Below are 25,283 nucleotides of genomic sequence, written 5' to 3'. Positions count from 1 at the left end.
TATAAGCTATATACAAGAAAAAATATACAAAGCAGCAGTAGGCAAATGCTCACTTTAATCATAAGTCTGAATTACTTATTTTCACATTAACATATTTCATAAACCAAGAACTAAGTATTATATACATTTTTAATGGTTAAAATTCAGAGAATTTTGTTAAAAAGTGATCAGGAGCTGGTTGAAATTTTCACTGTAAATAGAAAACATCTATTACTACTTTTATTCATAGTGAACTCGTATCTAAGCTTCCTGAAGAGCTATGCTAATACAACAGGGATGACAACCTTGACAGCCACCTGTTAAAAATGGGCTTCACGTACAGTGATGACTTTAAGAAACAGCTCTTCCTCTATTTACAGCAAAAAGGATAACTTTTTTTTTTGCAGAGCACTTATTTTATCATGAAGTGTAGACAGTTAGAGACAGACGGATACAATGGTATCAAGGGAAAGTGCATATCAAAACTGTTCCACTTTTATCAAAGGTTTTGACAATCAAGCCTTCATGAAATGTCACGAAATTTTATTTGCTATAAGATAACCATCTATTAATACTTCTAGGTTGGAGACATACACTATAATACAGCAACTGTTTTAATGTGGAAAATAATTCTGAATTCTCATTATAAAAACATTTGGTTAAAATATGAAACATCGTGGCAATAAAACTGACAGTGTAGTTGCCAGTGTAGAAACATCCCCGGGAGAAGTGGGAATCTTCCTCTTGCGAGATAAACTCTGCACCCGAAGTTCAGGGGCCATCAACTTAACAAAGGCACGAAGCAGCATCCTGTTACTGGCAACGAGCAGCGTGGAACGTGGACCTCTTCCGTGTCATGCTGACAGCAAGGTGGATGTCAGCGGCCACTTAAGTACACTGAGGGAGGAGAATATGCTCTTCAGAAGGAAAGGACATTCCAAGAGAATTCACATAAAACTCTTGCTGAAGTCTCGGGCAGCTTTGCAGAGAACAGTCACAAAGCAGGTAGAGGAAATTTATATGACATTAAAGGATTCCTTTATATTACAATTCCCTCCTCAAATATAAATGCGCTTATACGAGTGAGAGCTTCTTAATCAAACATCTTCCTGTGGCTACACGCAGCTACTGGTGGCATTTGGATGCAGAGGTTTAACCCGTGCTAAGCGGGACAGGCCGAGGCGGAGGCTCTGACTCGGAGACTTCATGGCCACTCCTGCCAGGGGGCTGCGGCTGCTGCTTCCGGACGTGGCTGCAAGAAAGCACATCACCTGATGCTGGGCATGTCAGACATCTCTTCATAAAGATCAGTCTATGAAACAGGAGAGGCCAGCAGAAGTAAGCAAAGTCGCTCAGTCATGTCCGACTCTTTCCGACCCCATGGACTGTAGCCTACCAGGCTCCTCCCATGGGATTTTCCAGGCAAGAGTACTGGAGTGGGTTGCCATTGCCTTCTCCTGCTCTGTAGGTTCTATTAAGTTAGAGCAAAAGAGTGGGAAGTACCATAGAGCAGAAAGTATGTCGGATAGCAAACATCCCCAGAGGCCAATGTAATGATGCTACAACTTTAAACGTGAAAGCTAAATAGGAAAGTTGGGAGCAAACAACACTGATTGTAAAGGCATTAAAAAAATGTAATTATAATTTCTAAAGTAGTAGCAAATCTAAAACATTTTTAAAAATTCTGTAACTTTTACAAATACTTCTTAAAGAGTCTATTTTTCAAACAGTAAATAACTTTGACAAGTACCATTTTTCTTTATTGACACATTTCATTTAGGCTACCACACTAATGGAGCGATTATTTCCATCGAGTACTAAATTTCCGAATTTATCCACATATTCATTTGTAGTTGATATGGAGTATAAAAAGTACAACTGTGTATAATTTCTTCATACAAAGGTTTTATAAACATTTCCATGATTCCAGCCTGCTGATTTATCATTCTTAATTGCATGTACGTGTCACATATTGACAAAATTCCTACAGCAAACTTCTGGGTTGTTTCTAGTTTTTCACCACTTTTCTATAAATGGTTATTTAAAAAACTGACCACTTATTACTTTTTCTTCTTTTGAATTCTTTGTAAATTCCCAAAGTAGCTCTGAAAAGACAAGACAGGTTTATTTTTATGGTTCCTGTTAAGCTGTCCTATAAAAGGATTACAAATTTATAATAATTACACCTGCTACCCCACCACCCAGATGCACTGGTTGACAGTTTTATTATTTTCTAGCTTGAGAGGTATGAAACTGCATTTTATTGTTTTATGCTTCCTTAATTACCACTGAGACTGCCACTCTTTTCATATTTGTTTCTGGTGGTACTTCTTGGGGGCAGCGGTATGTTTATGTCCTTGGCTCATTTTCCCACTGGAGCCTCGCTGGTCTTCTCAAGTTTGTGTAAGACAGGAGGCCACCTGAGAGTCAATCCTGCTCTCATATATATTGACTGGTCGACTTTTAAGTTCACTTTTACGAACTAGGAAATTTCCCACTAAAATGTGGATTTCTGGCTTCTCTTGAAAAGCTCAAGACATGGAAACACATGGCCCACTGCCCTGCGTGTGAACAGCAAGGGGAGCAGAGCAGTGCGGCCTCCCTACAGAGGGCACGACGCCCGCTCCCCCAAGCCTGTTCCCCGGCCCCGTGCCGCCAGCAGCTGACCTGCCCCACCTTCCACACAATGAGTCTGCAAGCACTCTGTTTTATGACGATGACTCTTTAGCCATCACTCCATTATTTCTTATCTTTTGGCTTATGCTGCCTTCAAACTTCTGTAACTCATTATGTCAATTATTTAAAATGTCTTTTGTTGAGGAATCACTAATTATTCTTAAAAGAAATAAACTAAGAGATACCCCTGAACTGAAACAGCATCATTATTTCGGTAAATAACCTTTCTCCTTTCCTTCTCCCAAAACTTTTAAAGTCCTCCCTAAAATGTTATAATTTTGAAACCAGAAGACTTTAAAGATTATACAGTGCCTGCCACTTCAGATGATGAAATGAGGCCAGAGAAATGAAGCAACCACGGGAGTCTCAGGCCTGCATCCATCTGTGAATAGTCGGTCATCCTTAGGGGAGTGACCACTGTGGACCAGCCAGAGGACATCATGGAGAAGCAGGACAGGAAACCCCAGGAGACCTGGAATGACTCAGTAAAGGGGAGCAGACACACCATCCCAGAGGGAGGAAGCTGGACAGATGTGCACACCCAGGTGCTGAAGGAGCAGAGAATGCATCTGTCCACTGCAGAGGGCTCCTGGGCAGGATGAGGGGAAGTGGAGAGGGACTGGCAGGAAGTCACCACCAGTCTGGATGTGACATGAGCAGAACCTGGACTAGGGTTTTAGGAATGTCAGTAAGCATGAAGGACCATGAGACTGGGCTGCGGAGCAAAAGAAAACAAAGAGAAGCCCAGTGTGTAACCACTGAAGGTCAAGTTTGCTAAATGCTGGAATTCCCAAGGTTTCTGTCCCACTGCAGGGATCAGCAGGTCTTGAGCAAAGAGATCTGTCAACAAACATTCATTCATATGTATCAGGAATCTTTAATGCTGGTACTCTTTCACTGTAATTCTACTACTAGGAATTTATCCTAGGAAATAGCCAGGGATGTGCCCAGATTTCTAAAGTAAGGGTGTCTGTGCTAACTGCAACCTTATTTATCACCATGAAGAAATAATAAACAACTTAGGTGCTCAAATATAAGGGAATAACAAGTGATGAACAAATACAGCAATTAAAAACCTTTAGTTCTGAGACTGCAATATGAGGAAGTGCTCATTCGTAACATTTACAAGGGAAAAATACCTACCTGTGGCAATCCTCCAAGTCCCTGCCCTTTAGCAGTAAATAAACATACTATACGTACCTGGTGGGACCCACTTGGGTCTCTTGCTTTCTGCTGCAGGACTGCGTATCTGTGAAGGCGTCCTACTGGCCTCCTTTCTTGGTGAGGACCGAGATTCTGACTTGACGGCAGCTGGAGTGCAGTCTACTGAAGTCACTTATTTGAAAATATACATAAAACAGGGGTCACAGAGCAAGATTGAAGTCTAGCATCCATGTGTGAAAATTATACAGTTCCAACAGCTTATAAAAATTAAAGAAGCAGAATCATAAATCCAGAAAACTTTCATTAATCAACATTTATAGAGGGCCTAGGAACGGCCATTCTTTCTGAGCACTTCTATGCTAGGAAGTATGGTAAATATATCCTTTAACGCTACCTTTAACCCTGAGGGCAGCTCTGATACAGAAATGACTCTCCCCACTGTCAGTTAAGGAAACAGAGAGATTAGACAGTCGGCCTGTAGTCTGAGAGCTAGTAAGCATCTGAGCCAGAAGTGGAAACCACGTCTGAGTCCACACTTGTAACTCACACAACAGTGTCCCGTCACCATGTGTCATGAGATATTAAACGTATCAGGCTCCAGGGTCTCAGAGATCCTATTCCCAGGGAATTTATGGTCCCCTCACTAGACTCTAGCAGAAACGGCACAAAAGTAAAGAGATATGTACACTGCAGTGTGGTAAGAGATGACAGGACCGAGAGGTGGGCCTGGGGGAACTTAGAAGCCACATGGATCTGCACGTTTAGAAGCATCTCACCGAGGGCGGTGTAAAAGCAGAGCACCTAGGCGGCCCTGTGGTGGCCCAGGTGAGAGGGGATCGGGAACGAGTCAGGAATGAACGAAGTGGGAGAACGAGGGGAAGACAGCAGAGCGGAGGGCTTTGGGTCATTAGAAAGGAGGACGGTGCTGGAGACACAGGAATCATCAGGACTCACAAACTCCCGTCATGGACACACCGTCTGAGAAGGAATATAGAATGGGAGTGGGTTTGGGTTTGTTTTTGATGGAGGGAGAAATGGAGGGAGAAGTAGGAGACAAAGTCTCTTTCAGATAACGCTTGCTTCAAGACGCCTCAGCAGCATCTGAGTGCCTGTGGATGTGAACACCTTCACCACGCACTCCTCTTCCTGTTGCTGAAGCCCAAGGTCAGGCTTCTCTGCCATGATGGGGATGCCCTGTATTTTGCGCTGTCCAACACATCAGTAGCCACAAGCCACAGTCAGGTGGGCACTTGAAATGTGGCAGCAAAGCCAAGAAACTGACTTTCAAACTGTACCCAATTATCTTAAATGTGATGGAACTACTTTGGCTAGTGGCTGCTGTATTGGATGCCACAGCTCTTAAAATTTTCTCTACCAAGGGAAGAATTATGGGGCTCCATCAGTACTTCCCATTTCTCAGTAGTACTCGGCACCAGTACTCAGCACTGATCTGTTCAAGGGGAGGTGAGACTAAGGCCATCCTTAACAATGGGGTCTAAACAATAGTTTCAAATACTATACATATATTAAACAGCTAAGATATAAAAACTCTACCAGTAAGAAAAGCAAATCAGGTTTAAGGAAGTTATATTTTACAATAATCTATTAATGTATTATGAACTCACAAACATCCCAACTTCTTTCACACAAGAAACAACTATTCCACGTTCAGGTCATCACTAGTTTCAGAAGTTGTCTTGTAAAACTGGTTTCTTCTAACTGAATCTGTTCTGAAGAAACCAAAGGCCCCTAAATACAGACAGAAGGGTTCTCCCCTCCAAGACCAGTCATGTGCGACAGCAGCGAATGAGATACGCCACCTCACGTCCAATTGCTTGGAGAAAATGTGTCTAATGGACAGATCCAGGCTCTGCATGGACAAAGCTGGGGGCTAGTTCCGGCCATCGCCTAGCCGTGAGAATCCAACATGTGGTTTTACCTCTGACAGCCTCAGTTTTGTAGCCATGAAATGCAGGCGACAGGAGCTGCTCAGGGCCCCCTCGGCCTTCTGCCACCCTAGCCCAGCCTGCCGTCCTCCCTGGGTTGTCACAAGAAAGGAAGACCCCACAGGTTAGGGAGAAAAGGGCAGAGGCAGGGAAGAACTTTAAGGAAAGCAGGCCCGTCTCCGGCGTGAAGTGACGTGTGAGGGACTGGCTTACCCCCAGCACCACGCTTGGGTTTAGGCTTCTCTTTCTTTTCAGCTGGAGGTTTCGCCTTCACTTCTTTCCGTTTGGTTTCTTTAACTTTACTTTTTCTCACAGTGAAGCTTTCATCGTCTTCACTCCCACTAAAATCAGAGCCATCCTCAGAGTCTTCACCTGAAACAGATCACACCTCTGCTCACCTCTGCTGGAAGACGCGGGGCTTCTGGGCTCCAGCGTCACCTTCTGCACACACATCCCTGTCCCCTCTGTGTCATGCTGTCTCCAGGGGCCGAACAAGGCACAGTGCCTAGGAGTGCATCCAGGCCCCTCACTTACGTGTCCTTGACCTCAGACAGGCCCCTGACGCCATTGTGCCTCAGTTTCCCACGTATAAGATGGGGAGGACCCTACTGCCTCCACCACAGGGCTCTTGTGCAGACTGAGTTAATACAGGTAGTGAACACACTTCCTAGGTGATGTTCTGCTCTGCCTATGGTGTCACTCGTGTCTGAGAGCACAGAACATGTGGCTGCCCGGCTCCCGGTGGGGTCAGTGGATGCCTGGCTTGAATCCCCGTCGGAAAGATGCTCATCAGCCTCTCGCTGATGGCCTCTGTCTAAATCAACTATGTCATCATGATCTCAAACTGTGATGTCCTTATCTGTCATTCTTCCCACACTAACACAATTTTAAAAACAGATGATCAACCCACGTATTCACATAACAGTTACTGAGTTATACAGAATTTACTATATAAGGCCAGCAGATTGCATGAAGGCTGCTATTAATATAAATAGCACCTGGCAAAATCAAGTAATTATTTCTGGAGTCCCAAGAGGATCTGGATTTGAGAAGGGCAGGTGGTGGAGAAGCCTCTCTAGAATATCAGAACACAAAGTCCAGGAGGCACAGCTTCCTGTAAACTCAACAGCTATGGTATTGCACGTATTCTCTTTTGGCTTGAGGGGACAGACTGTAGGACAGGCTAGAACTCTATGTACATAAACCGGAGGGGCAGCGACGGAACACCCAGAATCCCAAGGGTTAGCATCTCCTCCTGGAGAATCTAAAAACCCAGATGCTGGGTTATGGATTTTGGAGAGCTTTATATATCCTTAGGAGAAGCCTTGATTCTCTCCTTTTCACTTTTCTTTCCCAACTGAAGGTCACAAAAGGCACCTTCTCTCATCTAGGGTGAGCCGATGCAGTGGAAAATTCTGAAATGTCACTTAAAGAAGGGACCCTGCTCCAGATAATGCAGGCTGTCTGAGATGATTCCAGCAGCACATTCAAGTATAATAAACCATCAGCTCTGAGGGGATAGGAGAGGGAGCCATTCTCAGCTTAGGGCAGAAGAAAATAAACCGGCTCTACCGCTCCTTGAAGTACAACAAGCAAGACAGGGAACACGGGTGTCCTTCCATGGTAGGTAAAGCAGGCTTGGACGGGGCTCCGAAGGGGGTTCCAGACCCACAGGACAGCGCAGACTTGTGCACTCTTGGGGTGGGGGACTCAGGAGGAGTCAGAAGGCTGGGAGGAGGGAGACGGTGCCTGAAGCTCAGGCTGTGCAGCCACAGCACAGGCTGGATGGTGGTAACCACCTCCCCGCAACAAGCCGCCCCTTGAGAGGCCCAGAGTTCTTGGGGCTGGACCACACAGTTTGAAGAGAAGCACAACCACCCAAGGAGTTTGGGTGGAATTGTAACAATGTAGCAGAGAAAAACCAAACCAGCTCTCAGAGAACTGGAAAAGAGACCGTCTTTTTGGACTGCAAGTGAAGCAAGAAGACAAGAGATGCTTCTCAGAATCTATGAATTCTTAAGTACATAAACCATCAACGCTTGACACCTCAGATCTTGGTTTTCTGTCCATGTCCCCGCCCTCAAAGGTAAGCTCTCCTGTCAAGAATACAGCACCCAAAATAGAAACCCAAATATCTGCTGGATAAATGAGGACGAACAACCCCAATATACATACATCAAGCATATATATGTAGCACATCTTCTTTATCCCTTCACCTACTGACGGGCCCTTAGGCTGCCTCCGTGTCATGCCTATTGTGAACAATGCTGCACTGAGCACAGCGGGCATCTATCTTTTCTCATCACTGCTCCTATTTCCTTCCGATAAATCCCTAGCAGTGGAACTGCTGGATCGTAAGGCAGTTCCATTTTTACTTCTTTGAGAAATCTCTAGTATCACTGAGCTCTTGTGTATGTACTTGCCTGTTCTGTGGTCTATGCCTTTCCATCAGTCAGAAGTGCCATTTCTCTCTTAAATGCTACTTATTTTTCAAGGCACAGCTTAAAGTTCATCTCCGGATAAAGCTTTTCCACCAAAGGCACAGCTGAATTTAACTGTCTTGTGTTCCCCAAATTTGCACAGCCAATGCTCAGCAGTGTTCTGTGTACGGCAGGAGTCTCCGGGAACTTCTGACTGACTCTCCATAGGGTGGAGCTTGAGTGAGGACATAACCTACCAGTTGCAAAGTCTGGCTCAGAGTCGTTGGCTCCATCATCATCACTGTTTTCCAAGAGAATCTTCCTCTGCTGGACCACGGCTTGGGACGCAGCTTTCCTTCTCCGTGGAGTGTCCTGAGAATCATCCTCCTCAGTGATCTTATCCAGATCTTCAGGACGTTTTAAAAAAAAGAAAGAAAGTTTTTGTGCCTGGTAACATCTAAAGAGGGGCTTTCCAGGTGGCTCAGTGGTAAAGAACCCACATGCCAATGCAGGAGACCTGGGTTTGATCCCTGGGTCAGGAAGATCCCCTGGAGAAGGGAATGGCTACCCACTCCGGTATTCTAGCCTGGAGAATCCAACGAACAGACTAGGTCTGGTGGGTTGCAGTCCACGGGGTTGCAAAGAGTCAGACACATCTGAGTGACTAACAACATCTGAGTGACTAAAAACAACATCTGACGAACTGCAAAGTGGATTTCCATTACACCTGCTTTTATTAAAACATCTGCCCAGCTTCATCTTTCCTGTACTTCTAGTAACAGACCACAGACCCAGTCTGGTCAATATAATACATCAGTCTCCTTGCAGCAATCTGAGTTAAGCATAAGTCTAAGACCCAAATTGAGACTCTTTCCCCAAGAGTTTTCAAGCTAAGCTGGGAAGATGCAGCCCCTTTCTTCAAGGTTCAACTCCAGTTAACTAGAAGTCAGGGGAAGTCGTGACCCTACCCCAGGGAAGGAACCAGGTCTGCAGTGAAAGACTGAACTCAGAAAGAGACGAAGGAGAAGAGGTGAAGAGAAACTTCACAAATGTGAAGACCTTGGTTCTAGTTTTAGTTCAAGAATTTAAGTAAAAGTTAGAAAAATGATGATGGAAAAAATAAATATAAGAATAAAAAACTTACCTAAATAATCACCGGCTACGCTGCAGTTGGAGACATGAGGAGACTTACTCGTTGCTCCTGTTTCCTTCTTGCCATGTTTGTCAAAGCCTGGATATCAGCAAGAAGGAAGAGACAGATGCACCCTAATCAACCAATGACTAGAAACAAGAAGAGAAGTGCTAAAGTCTGATAGCATTTAGATACAGACACATGAGCCAAGCTCAAGCTAGCACATTGATTTGACTTGGTGAAACTAGCCTAAGATTAGGACTTTTGGCTTGGAAATCACACAAACTTTAATGGGACCTAAGTTCAAATTTGGGCTCTTAAATCAGCTACATACCAAGGGAATGCTGCTTATCCTTTGCAAGGTTTAATTTCCTCATCCATAATATAGACATCGAAACAGGGTGGGGATTAAATGAGGCTCCTGTGGGGAATTAGATGTTGGCTGAATGTGGAAACAGCTTATTGTGGTGCCCAGCACATAGGGAACAGTTCATAAATGTTAACTATCATTCCTGTGTAGGGAGATCTGTGCTTTTACTAACGTAAAGACCCTTCAATCATTACTATAACTTTAAAATGATCTAGAGTATTGATCCCAATGCTATGGAATACATGACTCTTGGAGAAGGAAATCCTGTTATACATGTCACTGTCTTTTATAGGAAAGAGATTTTCATTTTCTCAATTTTAGGTGTAAGACAGTTCTCTTAAGTTTCTTTGATAAAGGAACCTCTAATCAACACTATCTCATTGATTGTCAAACAGCAGGCACTTTTGACTTAAACATCTTTACCCTTTAAATAAGGGAATGTGCTTAAAATAACCTCCAACAAAAAAGAAGTTAGGCCAAAGTAGTTTAATCCAGAAAGCATTTTAGCAATATGAATGTTTTTTCCAAGAATAATGATTTCTACCTCTCCAAGACATCAATATTGCTATCTGCTTCCTAGTTGCCAGAAATATCAAAGAAAAACCCACAGAAAAAGTCAGGAGTCATAAACCTATTGAGTCTACTGAGTTTGCTCACCAAATTAGAACTTTTACCTTTCTGAATAATAAAGATTACCACCATTAGATGATGCTTAACTAATTGCAATTTGGAGAGAAAGAAAGTGGGCCGTTAGGATGTAGTGGTCAATTTATTTGACCAAGAAATTACATTTTCACTGTGTACGAAGACGAACTTTGGATCCAGAGTCACAGTCCATGTCCTCAAGTGGACCCTGAGTGTTAGGCAGAGAGATATTTGTTGGTGGATGAGAGTTTTATGATGGAATAAACAACTAATCCAACAGTACCCTCCGCAAACTGCTCCTTTTATAGTCCAAAGTATTAAAAGTACATCCTTCCCCCTGTACAAGCTCATCCAAAGAAATGATTACAAAAGGGGTAAGAAGGTTTTGGGGCTTCCCTGGTGGCTCAGAGGTTAAAGTGTCTGCCTCCAATGCGGGAGACCCGAGTTCAATCCCTGGATTGGGAAAATCCACTGGAGAAGGAAATGGCACCCCACTCCAGCACTCTTGCCTGGAGAATCCCATGGAGGGAGGAGCCTGGTAGGCTATAGTCCACAGGGTCGCAAAGAGTCGGACACGACTGAGCGACTTCACTCTCACTTTCCAGGTTTCAAAGATAATTACAGAAGATAAAGTTACGCTTGCCTTGAGACTGCTCCACATCAATGGTGACAGCTGGAACCTCCTTCACTGACAAAGCCAGTGCGACCTCTAGGTCTCTTCGGTAGAGTTTATCATCCAAAGCCATCCTAAAACACACAAAAATAACGAGCTTTTAAACCATCAGTCTCAACTAAACAGCAAACCTTGAGAGAGGTTAGCTGAGAGTTTCCAACCTCAGGAAGATGTTCTTAAACAATGATCATTATCATAATGGACTTTAATGTTCCACCTCCTGAAATGTAACAGTGTCATGCTGGACCCAGCAGAACAGAACAGACACGGGCAGTGGGTGACAGTGTCCACGTCATTGTGACATCTCTTCCTCACCACCAGCTCTGTCCAGGTGGGAAGCACCCGCCCAAGTGAGAGCAGGCGTGGCTCAAACATCACTTCTGCTTAGGAATCTTCCTTGACCTCACCCACACCTCCTTAGGCAGCTATTACAGCTCCTACGTTAAATTGACATTACTCTCTCTATTTTTTTTTTTCTTTTTTTTACATCTGCTTGGCCCAATCTGGATTCTGACAAGTATTTCAGTAACTACTTACTTTGCGTGAGGCATTGCACTAGACAGGATACTAGATGTGCCCTCAGAGTCTGCAGTTAATGAGGAGGTAGGAAAGAAAGTCCTGGAATAATTATCCCACGTAAACAGATTATCATGGCTCCTGTTCAAGGTGGTCAAGAGTGCTCCGGTGTTTAAGAAGGGAACGCAAAAAGACAGACAAAAAAGGTTACATAAAGGAGGAGACGTTGAGATGCACCTAGAAGGATTTAGTACCTTTTAAAATCACAAGTTTATTGAGATATAAGTCACACAGTGTCAAATGCAGCCTTTGAAGCCTACAATTCAGCAGTTTTTAGTATATTCAGAGAGCTGTGAAGCTACCATCACTATTAATTTCAGAACATTTTCATCATCCCAGAAAGAAACTCCATACCCACTAGCAGTCAGCCCCCATTCTCCCTCCCCAACGTCTGGCAAGCACTAGTCTACATGCTGTTTCCATGGACTTGTCTGTTTCGGGCCTTCCACGTTAATATTAATGGAATCACGTAATATGTGGCCTTCTGTGCTTGGCTTCTTTGGCTCACCATGATGTCCTCAAGGTACATCCATGTTGTGGCATGTATCAGGACTTCATTTATTTCCATTGCTGAATAAGGTTCCACTGTGCGGGTATACTGCATTTTATTTATCCAGTCACTAATCGACAGACATTTGGATTACTCACATTTTATTTCTGGCTATTATGATTAATGCTCCTATGAATATCCGTGTACAGGTTTTTGTGTGGGCAGAGTTTTATTTCTCTCGGGCATATGCCTAGCTGGGTCATATAATAAACCCTACATTTTGGGGCACTGCTACTCTGTCTTCCAATGAGGGTGCACCATTTTATACTCCCAGCAGCAATGCATGAGGGTTTCCATTTCTCCACATCCTCCTCAACACCTGCTACTATCTGTCTTTCTGCATCCAGCCATTCCTGTGGGGGTGACATATGATCTCACTGGGGTTTTGACTTGTATTTCCCTGATGGCTATGGATGGTGAGCACCTTTTCACGTGCTTATTGGCCATCTGTATATATTCCTTAAAGAAATGTCTATTCAAGTCCTTGGCCCATTTCCAAATTGGGTCATGATCCTTTCTAGTGTCGGGCTGCAAGAGTTCCCTATACATTCTAGATGCAAGTCCCTAATGGACCACATGATCTGCAAATCTTTTTTCCCACCCATTGGTTGTTTTTTAAACTATATTTTAAAGATAGTACAAGAAGCTGAAAAAACAAAGAATCGAAAGTGAAGAGAATGACGTGGGGGTAAGTTTCTCTCTGTTAAGGAAGTTTCCTCACTACTGGAGCAGTGAAGCATCACACACGCCACGTTCCACTTGTTGGAATCCCTCCTCGGCCACCTCCTCCCCACACTGCAAGCCTGGGGCCTCTCAGATTCCTCCCCTCCATCTCCCCCACTGCCTCCAAGTACTAACTAGTGGAACTCCACGGTTAGGCTAAAACCACAGGTCCTTCTCACTGCTGGACAAAACGCAGTAAGGTAAAGTGAAAATGTTTTTTATCTGTAGAGAAATACACAGTTTCCCTTTTTTTTTCCCCTTCCGGTTTCCCTGAGCTATCTATAATGGACATCCAGCACTGTGTAAGTTTCATGTGTGTGACACAATGACGTGGTTCACATACATCATGAAATGATGACAAGTTGAGGGAACATCCATCATCTCACTGAGAAACGTGATTTTGAATTTTATAAACGGTCCTTACAGACGTAACTTTAAACAAAATAGTCTTGTAAGACCTGAGGACTTCAGAGTCAGGTGTGAGGTCTCCCTGTAAAGGCAAGATATACCTGTACACTTGGTGATTATGACTTACATGGTTATTTCCTTATGCATTCATGAACTTAAAGCAGTTCAGAAAGCCAGAGGGGATCAGTGGTTACATTCCTGTTCTCCTACATGAATTTAATAAGACCTATGATTTTGCTCAAGTTCTAATTTAGACCAAGAGTTTGAATTTATCTCTTTTAGATTAACACATCTAATGTCATATATTCACTGCATTTCTTACCTCTCACCTTTTTTTAGGAGTTTTCTCTTGTAGTGGGATGTCTTTTTCCTGGAGATTCTTCAGCTTAGGTTCTGGTTTTTCTAGTTTCAACTCCTTTTGTGTTGTTCTGGATTTCTTATTTAACGATGCGGTTGCAGGAACAAAATCATCTATTTATGCATGAATTAAAAATGAAAGAATATATGAAACTGCTTTTCCTAAGGAAGAAATAAGGTAAACTTACTTTCTTGGTAGTTGAGAGTCATTACTATGTGTGTTCAAGTTTTAAAGATAAGGAAACTTGTTTGCTTTCCATAATTTAAAAAAGACAGTTGGCATACTGTTTTTATTCTCACTCGAGCTTTTCAACTTTGTTTTAGTGACTTAAAAAAAAAATTCATCTGTCAAAAACTAACTCCCTGAAAAACTATAAGGCCCACTAAGCTAGCATATATAAGTGGCAAAGAAAAAAACGATTAATTAAAAACCTCTAAAACCATTAGAAAAATCAATAAAATTCCCTGTATAATTTTATCATATTGACAAGTGGAAGAAAATTATTTTTATGGAAATTTCATAACACAGCCAAATACTTTCTTTCAAAGGCCTATTCAGTACAGTTCAGTTGCTCAGTCGTGTCTAACTCTTTGCAACCTCATGGACTGCAGCACACCAGCCTTCCCTGTTCATCACCAACTTCCAGAGCTTGCTCAAACTCATGTCCATTGAGTTGGTGATGCCATCCAACCATCTCATCCTCATTACCTTTCCTAAAACAACAACCAAGCTAAGTAAAGTAAGAAGCATCGGAACATGGAGGAAGAGAAAGTAGCTCCTACTTAGGACTTTACAGTAGCGGTCTCATCATCTTAAGAGCCCTCCTATGATCCCACCACAGTAACTTTATTTTTGGCAAAGGGATGCTGTTTTCCAGTCCATTCAGTTTTCATGGGTTTTTCTGTCTTACCATCCTCAGAACTGAGGTGATTCTTCTGTTGACACTCAACATAAAACCGCTGCTCTAACTTTCAAACGCATACAGGACACATATGCATACCTTCGAGGTACACACAGTCTGAATGATGGACTTTCCCATTTATTAACAAGTGTTTTATGCTTCTCCACATAGAAATACAATAATCTGTGACTTGTCCCCCACCTCCACACCAGTTTCCAGAATACAGCCAGCAGTTTATACCTATTTTGTGACAGACTGATGACAAGAGTGAAAAGCTAGAAAGTCATGTTCTATACTCTTCTGTCCCAAGTCTCAGATGCACATTAAGACTGGGCTCCAGGCAAAAACAGATTCCTTCAAACCAAGGGATTACTAAACATTTGACTCCCAGAAAACTCCAGCAGTCTAAGAAAGAAACAAATAACTTACGTTGAAGTATGATGTAACCTAACACCATGTTTCTCAAAGTTTTGACCAAAGTTCTCCTACTAGCAAAGACAAGTATATATGTAATACAGTAGGACAAAGCTTAAGCCTGAGCTTCCTTCAGGGGCTTGCTTTACTCTATCATTAATGGGGATTTTACAATATATTCTGTAACACATCTGCATCTCTGAAAGACAGGGGGAACTTGGATCTAGAGTAGTTTACACCTGAAAAATCATTTCTCCTGGCCCTGTGTGGTTATGATTTATGCCAATAATAATTCTTGTCAGTGTAGTAATCAGCATAATTATCCTAAATGCTAAAAAAATTATTTCTCCAGACCTTCCTCATATGCAATTGGTACAACCATATTTTAGCCACACACACACACACACACCCATACATAATATATCCTATAAACTAAGGAAATAAATTATCAAACCTTCAATGAAGAAATAAGATGCTTTACTTACCATCACTATCAGAGTCCTCAAATTGGGAGTAATTGACTGGCTTCTTATGCCTGTGACCAAGACAGTAATTTTATTTATACAAATGTCAACTTCTCGCCTCCATTCTTTAAGGCCATTAATACTCTTGAGTAAATAAAAATGTTTGGATTCCCTTAAGCGCATGTAAATTAAAAACATGATTTGCATTTTACAGCAAAGATATAACATTATTATACTTGATAAGGAAAAAAGTTAATTCAGAGAACAAAGTAAGAATAATCAATATAATTAACACAAAGTGTACACACTGTTTAATTGCCATTAGAATTTCTTGTTGTATGTATTCTTTTGTTTTATATGTGAATTCTGATGTATTAAATTACAAACTTCTTGATACTGAAAGCCATTTTCTTTTATCTCATTCAATATTAATTCATGCTCACTATGCTGCTGCTGCTAAGGTGCTTCAGTCGTGTCCAACTCTGTGTGACCCCATAGACGGCAGCCCACCAGGCTCCTCTGTCCCTGGGATTCTCCAGGCAAGAATGCTGGAGTGGGTTGCCATTTCCTTCTCCAAGGCATGCATGCATGCTAAGTCGATTCTGTCATGTCCAACTCTCTGTGACCCCATAGACGGCAGCCCACCAGGCTCCGCCGTCCACAGGATTCTCCAGGCAAGAACACTGGAGTGGGTTGCCATTTCCTCTCCATGGCTCACTATGCAATAGACATTTAAAACATGGTGAGTCTGAGAAACAGCCTCAGAGACATGGAAAACAAACTTAGGGTTACCAAAAGGGAAAAGGGGTAGGAGGGATAAATTAGGAGTTTGGGATTAGCACATACAAACTATTATATACAAAATAGGTAAACAAAAAGTTTATATAACACAGGGAACTATATTCAATATCTTGTAATAAACCCTAATGGAAAAGAATACATGTATATATATATACATATAAAACTGGATCACTTTGCTGTACACCAGAGACACAAGATTATAGAGAACTACACTTCAATAAAAAGTTTTTAATTAAAATTAAAGTAAGGCTTTCCTTCCTCTCACTCTCTCACACTCCCATGTTTATTCTCAGCCCCTTAGAATGCAACCTCCAGCACCTAAATATAGGTACATATACCTAGTAAATATATACTTACAGCGCAGAAGTAAGTATATTCGAAACTCTACTAAATGAATGGCTGACCCTAGGTCTCCATGGTGGTCGACTGAGGTAGAGGAAGAATTTTCAACAGCACTTGGTGGAAAACAAGTGCGCCAGCTGGCTTGGATTTGCTTGTTACCCAGTAACTTACTAGCTGTATGACTCAGGCAAACTGACTTTCAGGCCCAGAGGTTTAAACTGATAAAATGAAGAGAACTAAACCTGCTATCTCAAAGAAATATAGTGACGAACAAGTGAATTAACACCTAAGTAGGAGCTCAGTTGAGTTCAGTTCAGTCGCTCAGTCGTGTCCGACTCTTTGCGAACCCATGAATTGCAGCACACCAGGCCTCCCTGTCCATCACCAACTCCCGGAGTTTACTCAAAACTCATGTCCATCGAGTCGGTGATGCCATCCAGCATCTCATCCTCTGTCGTCCTCTTCTATTCTTGCCCCAATCCCTCCCAGCATCAGGATCTTTTCCAATGAGTCAACTCTTCACATGAGGTGGCCAAAGTACTGGGGTTTCAGCTTCAGCATCAGTCCTTCCAATGAACACCCAGGACTGATCTCCTTTAAGATGGACTGGTTGGATCTCCTTGCAGTCCAAGGGACTCTCAAGAGTCTTCTCCAACACCACAGTTCAAAAGCATCAATTCTTCGGCGCTCAGCTTTCTTCACAGTCCAACTCCCACATCCATACATGACCACTGGAAAAACCATAGCCATGCAAAGGGTAATCGGGTCTTAGTTGAACGGGGTGGGTAAAAGAAACGGCAGGAAGTGTCAAGGACGCCAAGAGAAGGAAACGGCTAGGTTGACAGGACCCTTCCAAGGAGCGGGAGCTCTTGCTGGAGGCCGGAGTGTTTCCCTGTCCGTCCCACTATCGCCACCTGGTCCTCGGGCCCTTCTCTCCATCCCGTGCAGGTAACGCAGCCTACAGCGTCTTCCTGACCTTCCTCCCCACCCTCGCCGAATGCCATGAGCTACTTACCTCGCAGGCCGCACCATGATCCCCTCCGAGGCTGGAAACCTGCAGCTCTCAGGATCTAGCAAGCAGCAGCCGCGGCAATTTCAATTCCCGCCCAAAACCAAAGCCAGAGCGTCCCGCCCATCCCGCGGCTCGCCAATCCTGGCTGGCCATTCCAACTGCCGCGCATGCATTCTGAGAAGCGCGCGTTAGTTCACGCCCTCCCCAAGCACCGCCCTTCCGCGTCCGGTCCGCCGGACCTGAGATTGTGTTTCGCCACTTCACTTTCGTCACGAGAGTTTGCTCTGTGCCGTCTCCAAAATGCACCATAATAGTATAAATACATCTTTCGGCACTTTTTAAATTATTAAAAATAGGTAGGATGGAACAAGGGAACATTTAGACCGAGGAATTTTCCACGAGGTGCCAGGAAAGAGGAAAATACTTGGAAGAATCTGCCGTAGCGGATGTTCCGGCTGTAAAAACAAGGCAGCAGTCAGCTGATGGGCCCAGCGCCAAGGCCCTTGGGCAGGACCCGTACAGCGGACAGCTGGGAACTCGGAACAAGAGGAGGTGAGCTTGCGACCAGAGCGAGGAAGCTTCCTCGGACCGGAACTCTCGAGTCGGGGAGCTGTTCCCCTCACTCGGCTGAGACTTCTCGGCCCGACAGTCTGCCCTCCCTTCCCTGACTCATTCAAGCCTCCGAACCTCCATTCTATTGACTGAATGAGTTCGGTCCAGCTCTCCTCTTCCCATCCCATTGTTGAATGGAAATCTTCCTTGATTTCAGCACTGGGGAGGGTCCAGGTGGCTCAGTGGTAAAAGAATCCGCCTGCCAACGCAGGAGACGCCAGATTGATCCCCGGGTGGGGAGGATCCCCTGGAGGAGGAAACGGCAACCCACTCCAGTATTCTTGCCTGGAGAATCCCATGGTCAGAGGAGCCGGCCTGTTACCGTCCCTGGGGTTGCCGAGAGTGGAGCACGACTGAGCACCCCCAGGCACGCAGGCAGTAATAACAAACCGGAGAGAGATAACTAAAGTATCAATTTTTTGAGACACAATTCTAAAGAGGGAATCAACTGAAACCAGAGCTAATGGTTTTTGTTTGCCTAGAATATTGACTCTGAACAAAATGAGACCATGAGCCCATATTTAATTAATTTTCAGTTCCCTGCAAAATGTTCCTTTACTGCCTCTGTCTGCCTCATGTGTACTTAGCCTTTGATTTTTTTAAAAACTGATATGTTCTTATATAAAAGCTTCTTTCTTTATTATTTTTACCAGCTTCCATTTACTGGTCATGTCATGCTTCGTATTTATTATTTGATTAAGCATGAAGACAGTCCAACAAGTTAAAAGGCTGGGGCATATCTAATCTGAGACAAGGCCAAGGAAAGAAGAGCAGTAAGCATGCTCTAGGCAAAGGAAAAACATTCAGAAAGGTTGGACGTGGAAAGAGAGATTTGGTATTGAAAGAGGTTTAGTATGACTGAAAATAAAGTTTGTCAGTTTGTGTGTTGGAGGGGAGGGGAGTTCAGCTCCCCAAAGAAGAGTCTGGAGGAATAAGCAAGGGCGAGAAACTGTTAAGGAATTTGTATGTATCCTAAAAGCAATGGAATATCATAGAAGGATTTTAGCAGATAATCAGCATGACCAGATATACAGTTGAAAATTACTCTGACTTCAGTGTAGAGAATGGTGTGAAAGCTGATTTGATGGGGGAATGCCTAGGAACAGGACTCCTGTTTGGGGCTAATAAGGAAATCTTCCATTGATGTATTCTTTCTCACTAGATTTCTTCTTTCCCAGTAGTTGTCCACTTTGCTTTGTGGTCTATCCTGTACATTTTCTGTGTATTTTCTCCCCATATAGAAATCTTGCCAGCACCATCTCCCTTCCCTCCACCCCTCAATCAGATCTTACACCCACAGTCTCTAGGGTCTTCAAGATGCCTCGATCCCTGATCTGTTTCTTTGAGTTTATATTCACCGACTATTTCATGAACTGTATCTGGCTACTGTGCATCTCTTCCAAAGAATCCTCTCTCTTCTTTTCTACATGATCCTTACCAATTCGTGAGAACTCTGCCTAGGAATCTTGGCTTCCCAGGCGGTTCAGTGGTAGAGAACCCACCTGCAGTGCAGGAGATGTGAGTTTGATCCCTGGGTCAGGAAGATCCCTTGCAGAAGGGATTGGCAACCCACTCCAGTATTCTTGCCGGGAAAATCCCATGGACAGAGGAGCGTGGTGGGCTATAGTCCGTGGGGTTGCAAAGAATCAGACGTGACGGAGAGACTGAGCACACTGCCTAGGAATGCTAAGTGGGCAGTTTTTTTCATATATGAATTTGAAGAGAGACTTTTCATTAAAAAAGAAGCACTTTGTTTTCATCATGAAAACATCCCTACTTTTATGAAGGGATAAAAGCAGAATAATTAGCTGAGTGTCACACAAAATCTGCGTGGGGAGCCATCTTAAAAGTGGCTTTTTGTGACTCCATGCACGGTAGCCCGCCAGGCTCCTCTGTCCATGGGATTCTCCAGGCGAGAACATTGGAGTGGGTTGCCATTTCTTTCTCCAGGGGATCTTCCTGACCCAGGATCAAACCTGGGTCTCCTGCATTGCAGGCACGTTCTCTACCATCTGAACTATAGGGAAGTCCAGAAGTGGTTTAGCAATAAGGAAACATTTTAAGTTTTTTTGGACTTATAACTGGCTGATTTTTTCATTGTTAGTTTCCTAGAATCCTGCTAAAGATGAAAAAAAACAGAGAAAGATTCTGCAACCGAGAGAGAGAATTTGTGTATAAATTCAAAGTTGGAAGTCAATGCTTTGAACTGAGGGTACCCCTCAAATTTCCTGTTCAAGAGAATGCCAGTCATTTACATGGACGTCTAATGCTGCTGCACAACTTACCATGCTTTATAGAGAAAGGTGAGGACTGATTTTTGGAAAGTATCACTTTGTTATTTTCCTTTGGTCTCTGTCATTAGAAGTTTCATGGTAGCATAAACCTGAGAAGCACTGGAAACAACCATAAAATGTGAAGCTTTCAAGAATAAAAAGGTTCCCCAGATCTTTCTTCTATTGGATTTTTTTTCTGTATCTCTTGTAGCTGTTTATTAGGCATTTTAGTATAAAAATTAAATTTAATTCCATATGATGAAAAATGACAGAGTCTGGATTAGAACTCCTAACCTCTTTATGTAGCTAGATGGATTCATAAGGCATGTTGGTTATCATTGGTTATATGCTCAATGTTTTGCCCTTTTAACAATCTGGTCCTCAGTTTCTGAGATGTCATGAAAGAGAAGGGGGTACCTATCTTTCAATAATCTTTGCTCACCTAAATTAGTTCCATAGTCATCTGTATTATGCCATTTAAAAGGTCTACATTCTGTCTACAGAGAAGGGAAAATGTTTTAATTGAGAATATGTTGGATCATAGAAGGTCAGAAATACAAGGGAACATGGAAACTTTCTAGCATAATCTCATCATACAAATAAGGAAACTGGTGCCTAGAAAGGTTAAATAATTTGCCCAAGGCAGTAGTTCTCAAAGGTTGTTCCCCAAGCAGTATCACTTGGGAACCTGTTTGAAGTGTGTATTCTTGGGCTCCACTGCATTCACTTTGAATCAGAAACTCTAGGACTGGGGTGCAGCATCTATTCCAATGAGCCCCCCAGGGAACTCTGATGCGTCCTAACAACTGAGACTCTCTGGTCCAGAGTTACAGACGTGTCAGAACCAAGACTAGAGCATAGGTATCCTGGTTTCTGTCTCACTGCTCATTAATGTGTCTTTTTTTTTTTTTAAAGCAGCAAGTACATAGTATCTTGCTACCATTACTGTGGTTCAGGGATCCAAGTGCAACTTAGATGGGGGCCTCTGGCTCAGGGTTTCTCATGGGACTCCAGCCAAACTGTCAGTCAGGACTCCAGAGTCTCATCTGAAGCCTCTACTAGCACAAGATCATCTCCAAAGGTCACTTGTGAGGCTGATCTCAGGCCTTATCATGGGGCCTCTTCATAGGGTCACCTCCACACCTGCAGCTGGTCCCCCCCCAGGGCCAGCAACCTGAGAGAGGGAGGGAGCAAGGAAGTGCCCAAGATGAAAGCCATGGTCTTCTCATCCTCAGAGCAGTCTTTCAGTAGTGTCTCTGAAGTTGGAATTGTAGATCATCTGAAATAAATCAGTTTTAATATGCTGATCACTCTAGTTCTATTTCAGGTTCGAAGAACGTAACAATATATGGCCTTCCCACGTAGCTTAGTGGGTAAAGAATCTGCCTGCAAGGCAGGAAACACAAGAGACGCAGGTTCAATCCCTGGGTCAGGAAGATACCCTGGAGAAGGGCATGGCAACCCACCCCAATATTCTTGCCCGGAGAATCCCATGGACAGAGGAGCCTGGCGGGCTACAGTCCATGGGGTCACAAAGAGTTCAGCACAACTGAAGCAACTGAGCACATACACACACACACACAACAATAATATCCTTGAAGGTTATATAGGAAACTCATTTAAATGCAGAAGGCTTCATCCCCTCTCTCTGTAGAAGGTCTTTATGTGCTTTTTCTCTACTCAGTTTCAGATGAAGACTTAAGAAATTAATGTTTTTAATTAGTATCAGGGTTATATTACATAAGAGTGAAGAATTTTGACCATTCAGTAACCTGTGGTTGTAAAGAAAAATAAGTGTGAGATTAGTTGATTGATCCTCTAAGCTGAATTTATCTTAGTTAGACATACTCTTAAGGGTATAAGCTTGACAGGCGTGTTCCACTGGAATGCTTAGCCAGGTAAAATGTTCCCAATTTATGTCTGCCAATGATGGTATTTGTTATCGATATTACAGAGTTAAAAGAAGCTCTGAGCCAGTTTATTGAAGAAGAATCCCTCGGAGATTATGACAGAGAGGCTGAAGCCGCCCTGGAAGCTGTGAAGTCAGGTGAAGTTGACCTACATCAGCTGGCAAGCACATGGGCCAAAGCTTATGCAGAGGTATGAAAACAGATAAGATCCTAAACTTAAAGGATACTCTGGACTCTGATGTGTTGTTTTTTTCTTACAGTTTTCTTGAGATGTCGGGAATGTAGCTGGTATCTGACACTGCATGAGTTTAAGGTGTATAGCATGACGATTTGGCACGCATGCATCAGAGAACGGTTATCACGGCAAATGTACTGAACATCCATCATCTCACACAGACACAGAGTTAAAGGAATAGAAAGTAAAGTGTTTTCTCCTGTGCTGAGGCTTGGTTCTCTTAACTTTCATGTGTACCATATGGCAGTGTGCATTATATTTATCACATCGCACATCACATGCCTAGTACTTACTATAACTGGAAGCTTGTGTCTTTTGACTGCCTTCATCCCATTTCCGCTTCCTCCATCCCCAGCCTGAAGTAACACAAATCTGATCGCTTTTTCTGTGTGTGTGTGTTTGTTTCTGAAGCAGAAATTATGAGAGTGTTTAAATTGCCAAGGTACTACTGGAACAGCTGTAGAATCTTTGGTTCTCTGTGTACAAAGATTTACTCCGTAATATGCACCCTGTATTGGTGCTTGTGTGCTTCCTTCTTGTTACCAAGGAGAGCACACAGAACACAGTGCCTCCTGTAATATTCTTGTAAAATGAGATGCTGCTTTTGTATTTGTACCCAACAGAGGATTGCCAGATTTAGTCATTAAGAATACAGGCCACTCATTTAACTTAGAATTTCAGGGACTTCCCTGCTGGTCCAGTGGTTAAGAATCTGTGCTTCCAGTGCAGCGGGTTGTGGGTTTGATCCCTTGTTGGGGAACTGAGATCCCACATGCTATGTGGTGTGGCCCTAAATAAATAAATAAACTAGAAATTCAGATAAACAATGAATTTTTTCATATGAGTATATCCCGCATATACATGGAGCATGCTTATGTTAAAAAATTATTCATTGCTCAATGGAGTGGCCCGGGGTTACTGTAGACTGAGAAGAGAAGACCCCTGGACAGAGTCTTGACAAGATCCTTTATTGTGATTGTCTGTTGGCCTACCTATATCTCTGGCTTATCTGAATATCCACCTGGAAAGGCCTGCCTTCTTCCCTTTCATTAACTAGTAACCAGCACAGAGAGCTTCCCCAGTGGCTCAGTGGTAAAGCATCCACCTGCCAATGCAGAGGACTTGGGTTCAATCCCTGGGCCAGGAAGATCCCCTGGAGAAGGAAATGGCAATCCACTCCAGTATTCTTGCCTGGAGAATCCCATGGACAGAGGAGACTGGCCACAGTCCATGGGGTCACAAAAGAGTTGGCCACAACTTAGCAAGTAAACAACAATACATCCAGCAACAAGCTTGCAAATAACAAGAGTTTGGTCTGTGATAGATGGATGTATGAGTGAATATATACAAGTAAGTAAACAAATCCAAACACTTAAGAGGTGAATTGAGGAAGAAAACCCTGCAAAGGAAAGAGAGGAACTGGTTAAGGAAACAGAAAGAAGATAAAAAACTATAGTTTCAAAGAAGAAAAAGTTTATAGTTTCATGAAAGCTAACCAAAAAAGAGGTAACCAAGAAGGAGGGACTGGTCTGTGGTTCAAATGCTGCACAGATGATCAAGCAAGGAGAAGACTCAGAAATACCCACCGGGTTTATCAAGTCTTATTTGTGGCAAGATAAATTCCAGCAGATTGGTGGGAACAGAAACTACATTTCAGTGAGTTTAAGAACGAGTGGGAATGTGGAAGTGGAATGAGTCTAGACAACTCAAAAAGTTGGGCTGCAGAGAGGAGGGTGAGACTTGCAAAATGGGACTCCCAGGATCAGAGGCTTGTTTAAGACAGTAGAGAGAAAGGCCAAAAGGAACCAGACCCAGAGCCCAAGTGGAGGATCAGTCTTTCCAGGGAGGAGGGAGGTGGCTTCCATCATAGCGGAGAGGAAGAAGGAAAACGTAACCATCAATTCAGAAAACTTTTCTTTGGTAGCAGGAAGTTGAAGATAATTCTCTCTTAACTGCTTCTGCTTTATCTGAGAAATAGTAAAGGAGGTTGTTGGTCTAGATGGGGTGGTGGGGGGCTGATGAGATGGTTGGATGTCTGAGGACTGAACTGACCAGAGGAAGCTAGAGTTGCCAGGTAGCATTGTGAGGAAGGGTCGGACTGGCACCGGTCTGCCTCCACAGACTCTAGACTTCACCACAAGCTGTGGGGCTGGGGAAGCCGAGGCCGACCGGGCGTCGAGCCCCAACACCCCCGCCTTCCCCCAGGGCTCACACAGAGCCTGACTGCAGGTGGAGCTAGAGGAATAAGATGCGGTTTTGTTAGGTGGGCAAGAAGGATGTGGGCAAGACAGTGATTGACTGTAAGCTTTATCAGGAAGAAAGGGCAGTGAGAGGGAGCCAACAGCTCAGATAGTGGAGACTGTAAAGTGGAGGTCCTGGTGAGGCTGCAGAACCAGTTGCCTGGGAGCCACTGAATGAGAAGTTTCGGTTGGAGTTTGTAATCAGTGACTGAGTGTTTGAATTTTAGCAGCCGAGCTGTTCCCAGGGAAGATATGGAATGGGTGACAGGCAAAGGGGAGAACTTATTAAAAATACAGTGTTAAGAGACACCGGAAGGCAGGGCCTTGGTGAATCATCCTCCGGGACATCCAGGTGGACCAGGCTGGTCTCAGGATGTGGGACAGGGAGGAAGTGTGTAAACTCGGTGCCAGAGTGCTAGTTGACTGAGGGTGAGTAAGAATTCTGTTGGGTGCATCTCG

The 25,283-nt window shown here is 43.5% G+C and overlaps 2 protein-coding genes across 3 annotated transcripts in view; one reads left to right on the top strand and one right to left on the bottom strand.

Annotated features, from left to right (window-relative positions):
- Positions 1–37: 37 nt before the first annotated feature.
- RAD51AP1 (RAD51 associated protein 1) lies at positions 38–17,751 on the bottom strand. The gene is made up of 9 exons (XM_040233756.1): positions 17,558–17,751; positions 15,421–15,470; positions 13,592–13,733; positions 10,976–11,079; positions 9,330–9,416; positions 8,443–8,592; positions 5,979–6,137; positions 3,856–3,990; positions 38–1,231 (listed from the first exon to the last, which is right to left on the bottom strand). The coding sequence occupies exons 1-9, from the start codon at positions 17,572–17,574 to the stop codon at positions 1,095–1,097; spliced, it is 981 nt and encodes a 326-aa protein (XP_040089690.1). The 5' UTR covers positions 17,575–17,751; the 3' UTR covers positions 38–1,094.
- A 29-nt stretch (positions 17,752–17,780) lies between these two features.
- Positions 17,781–25,283, top strand: part of CUNH12orf4 (chromosome unknown C12orf4 homolog) — a 37,687-nt gene continuing 30,184 nt past the window's right edge. Inside the window, exons 1-3 of one of the 2 annotated variants that reach the window (XM_040233754.1) lie at positions 17,781–18,106; positions 20,271–20,469; positions 22,394–22,539. In XM_040233754.1, coding sequence (XP_040089688.1) covers positions 20,292–20,469; positions 22,394–22,539 — 324 coding nt within the window. In that variant the 5' untranslated portion in view covers positions 17,781–18,106; positions 20,271–20,291. Of the gene's footprint in view, positions 18,107–20,270; positions 20,470–22,393; positions 22,540–25,283 lie in introns of those variants that run through there. The other variant, XM_040233755.1, reaches the window with a different exon arrangement.

Source organism: Oryx dammah, unplaced genomic scaffold, assembly GCF_014754425.2.
Source record: "Oryx dammah isolate SB20612 unplaced genomic scaffold, SCBI_Odam_1.1 HiC_scaffold_29, whole genome shotgun sequence".
Classification (NCBI taxonomy): domain Eukaryota; kingdom Metazoa; phylum Chordata; class Mammalia; order Artiodactyla; family Bovidae; genus Oryx; species Oryx dammah.
The sequence above is the reverse complement of the archived record's forward strand: the minus strand, read 5'-3'. Positions and strand labels throughout refer to the sequence as shown.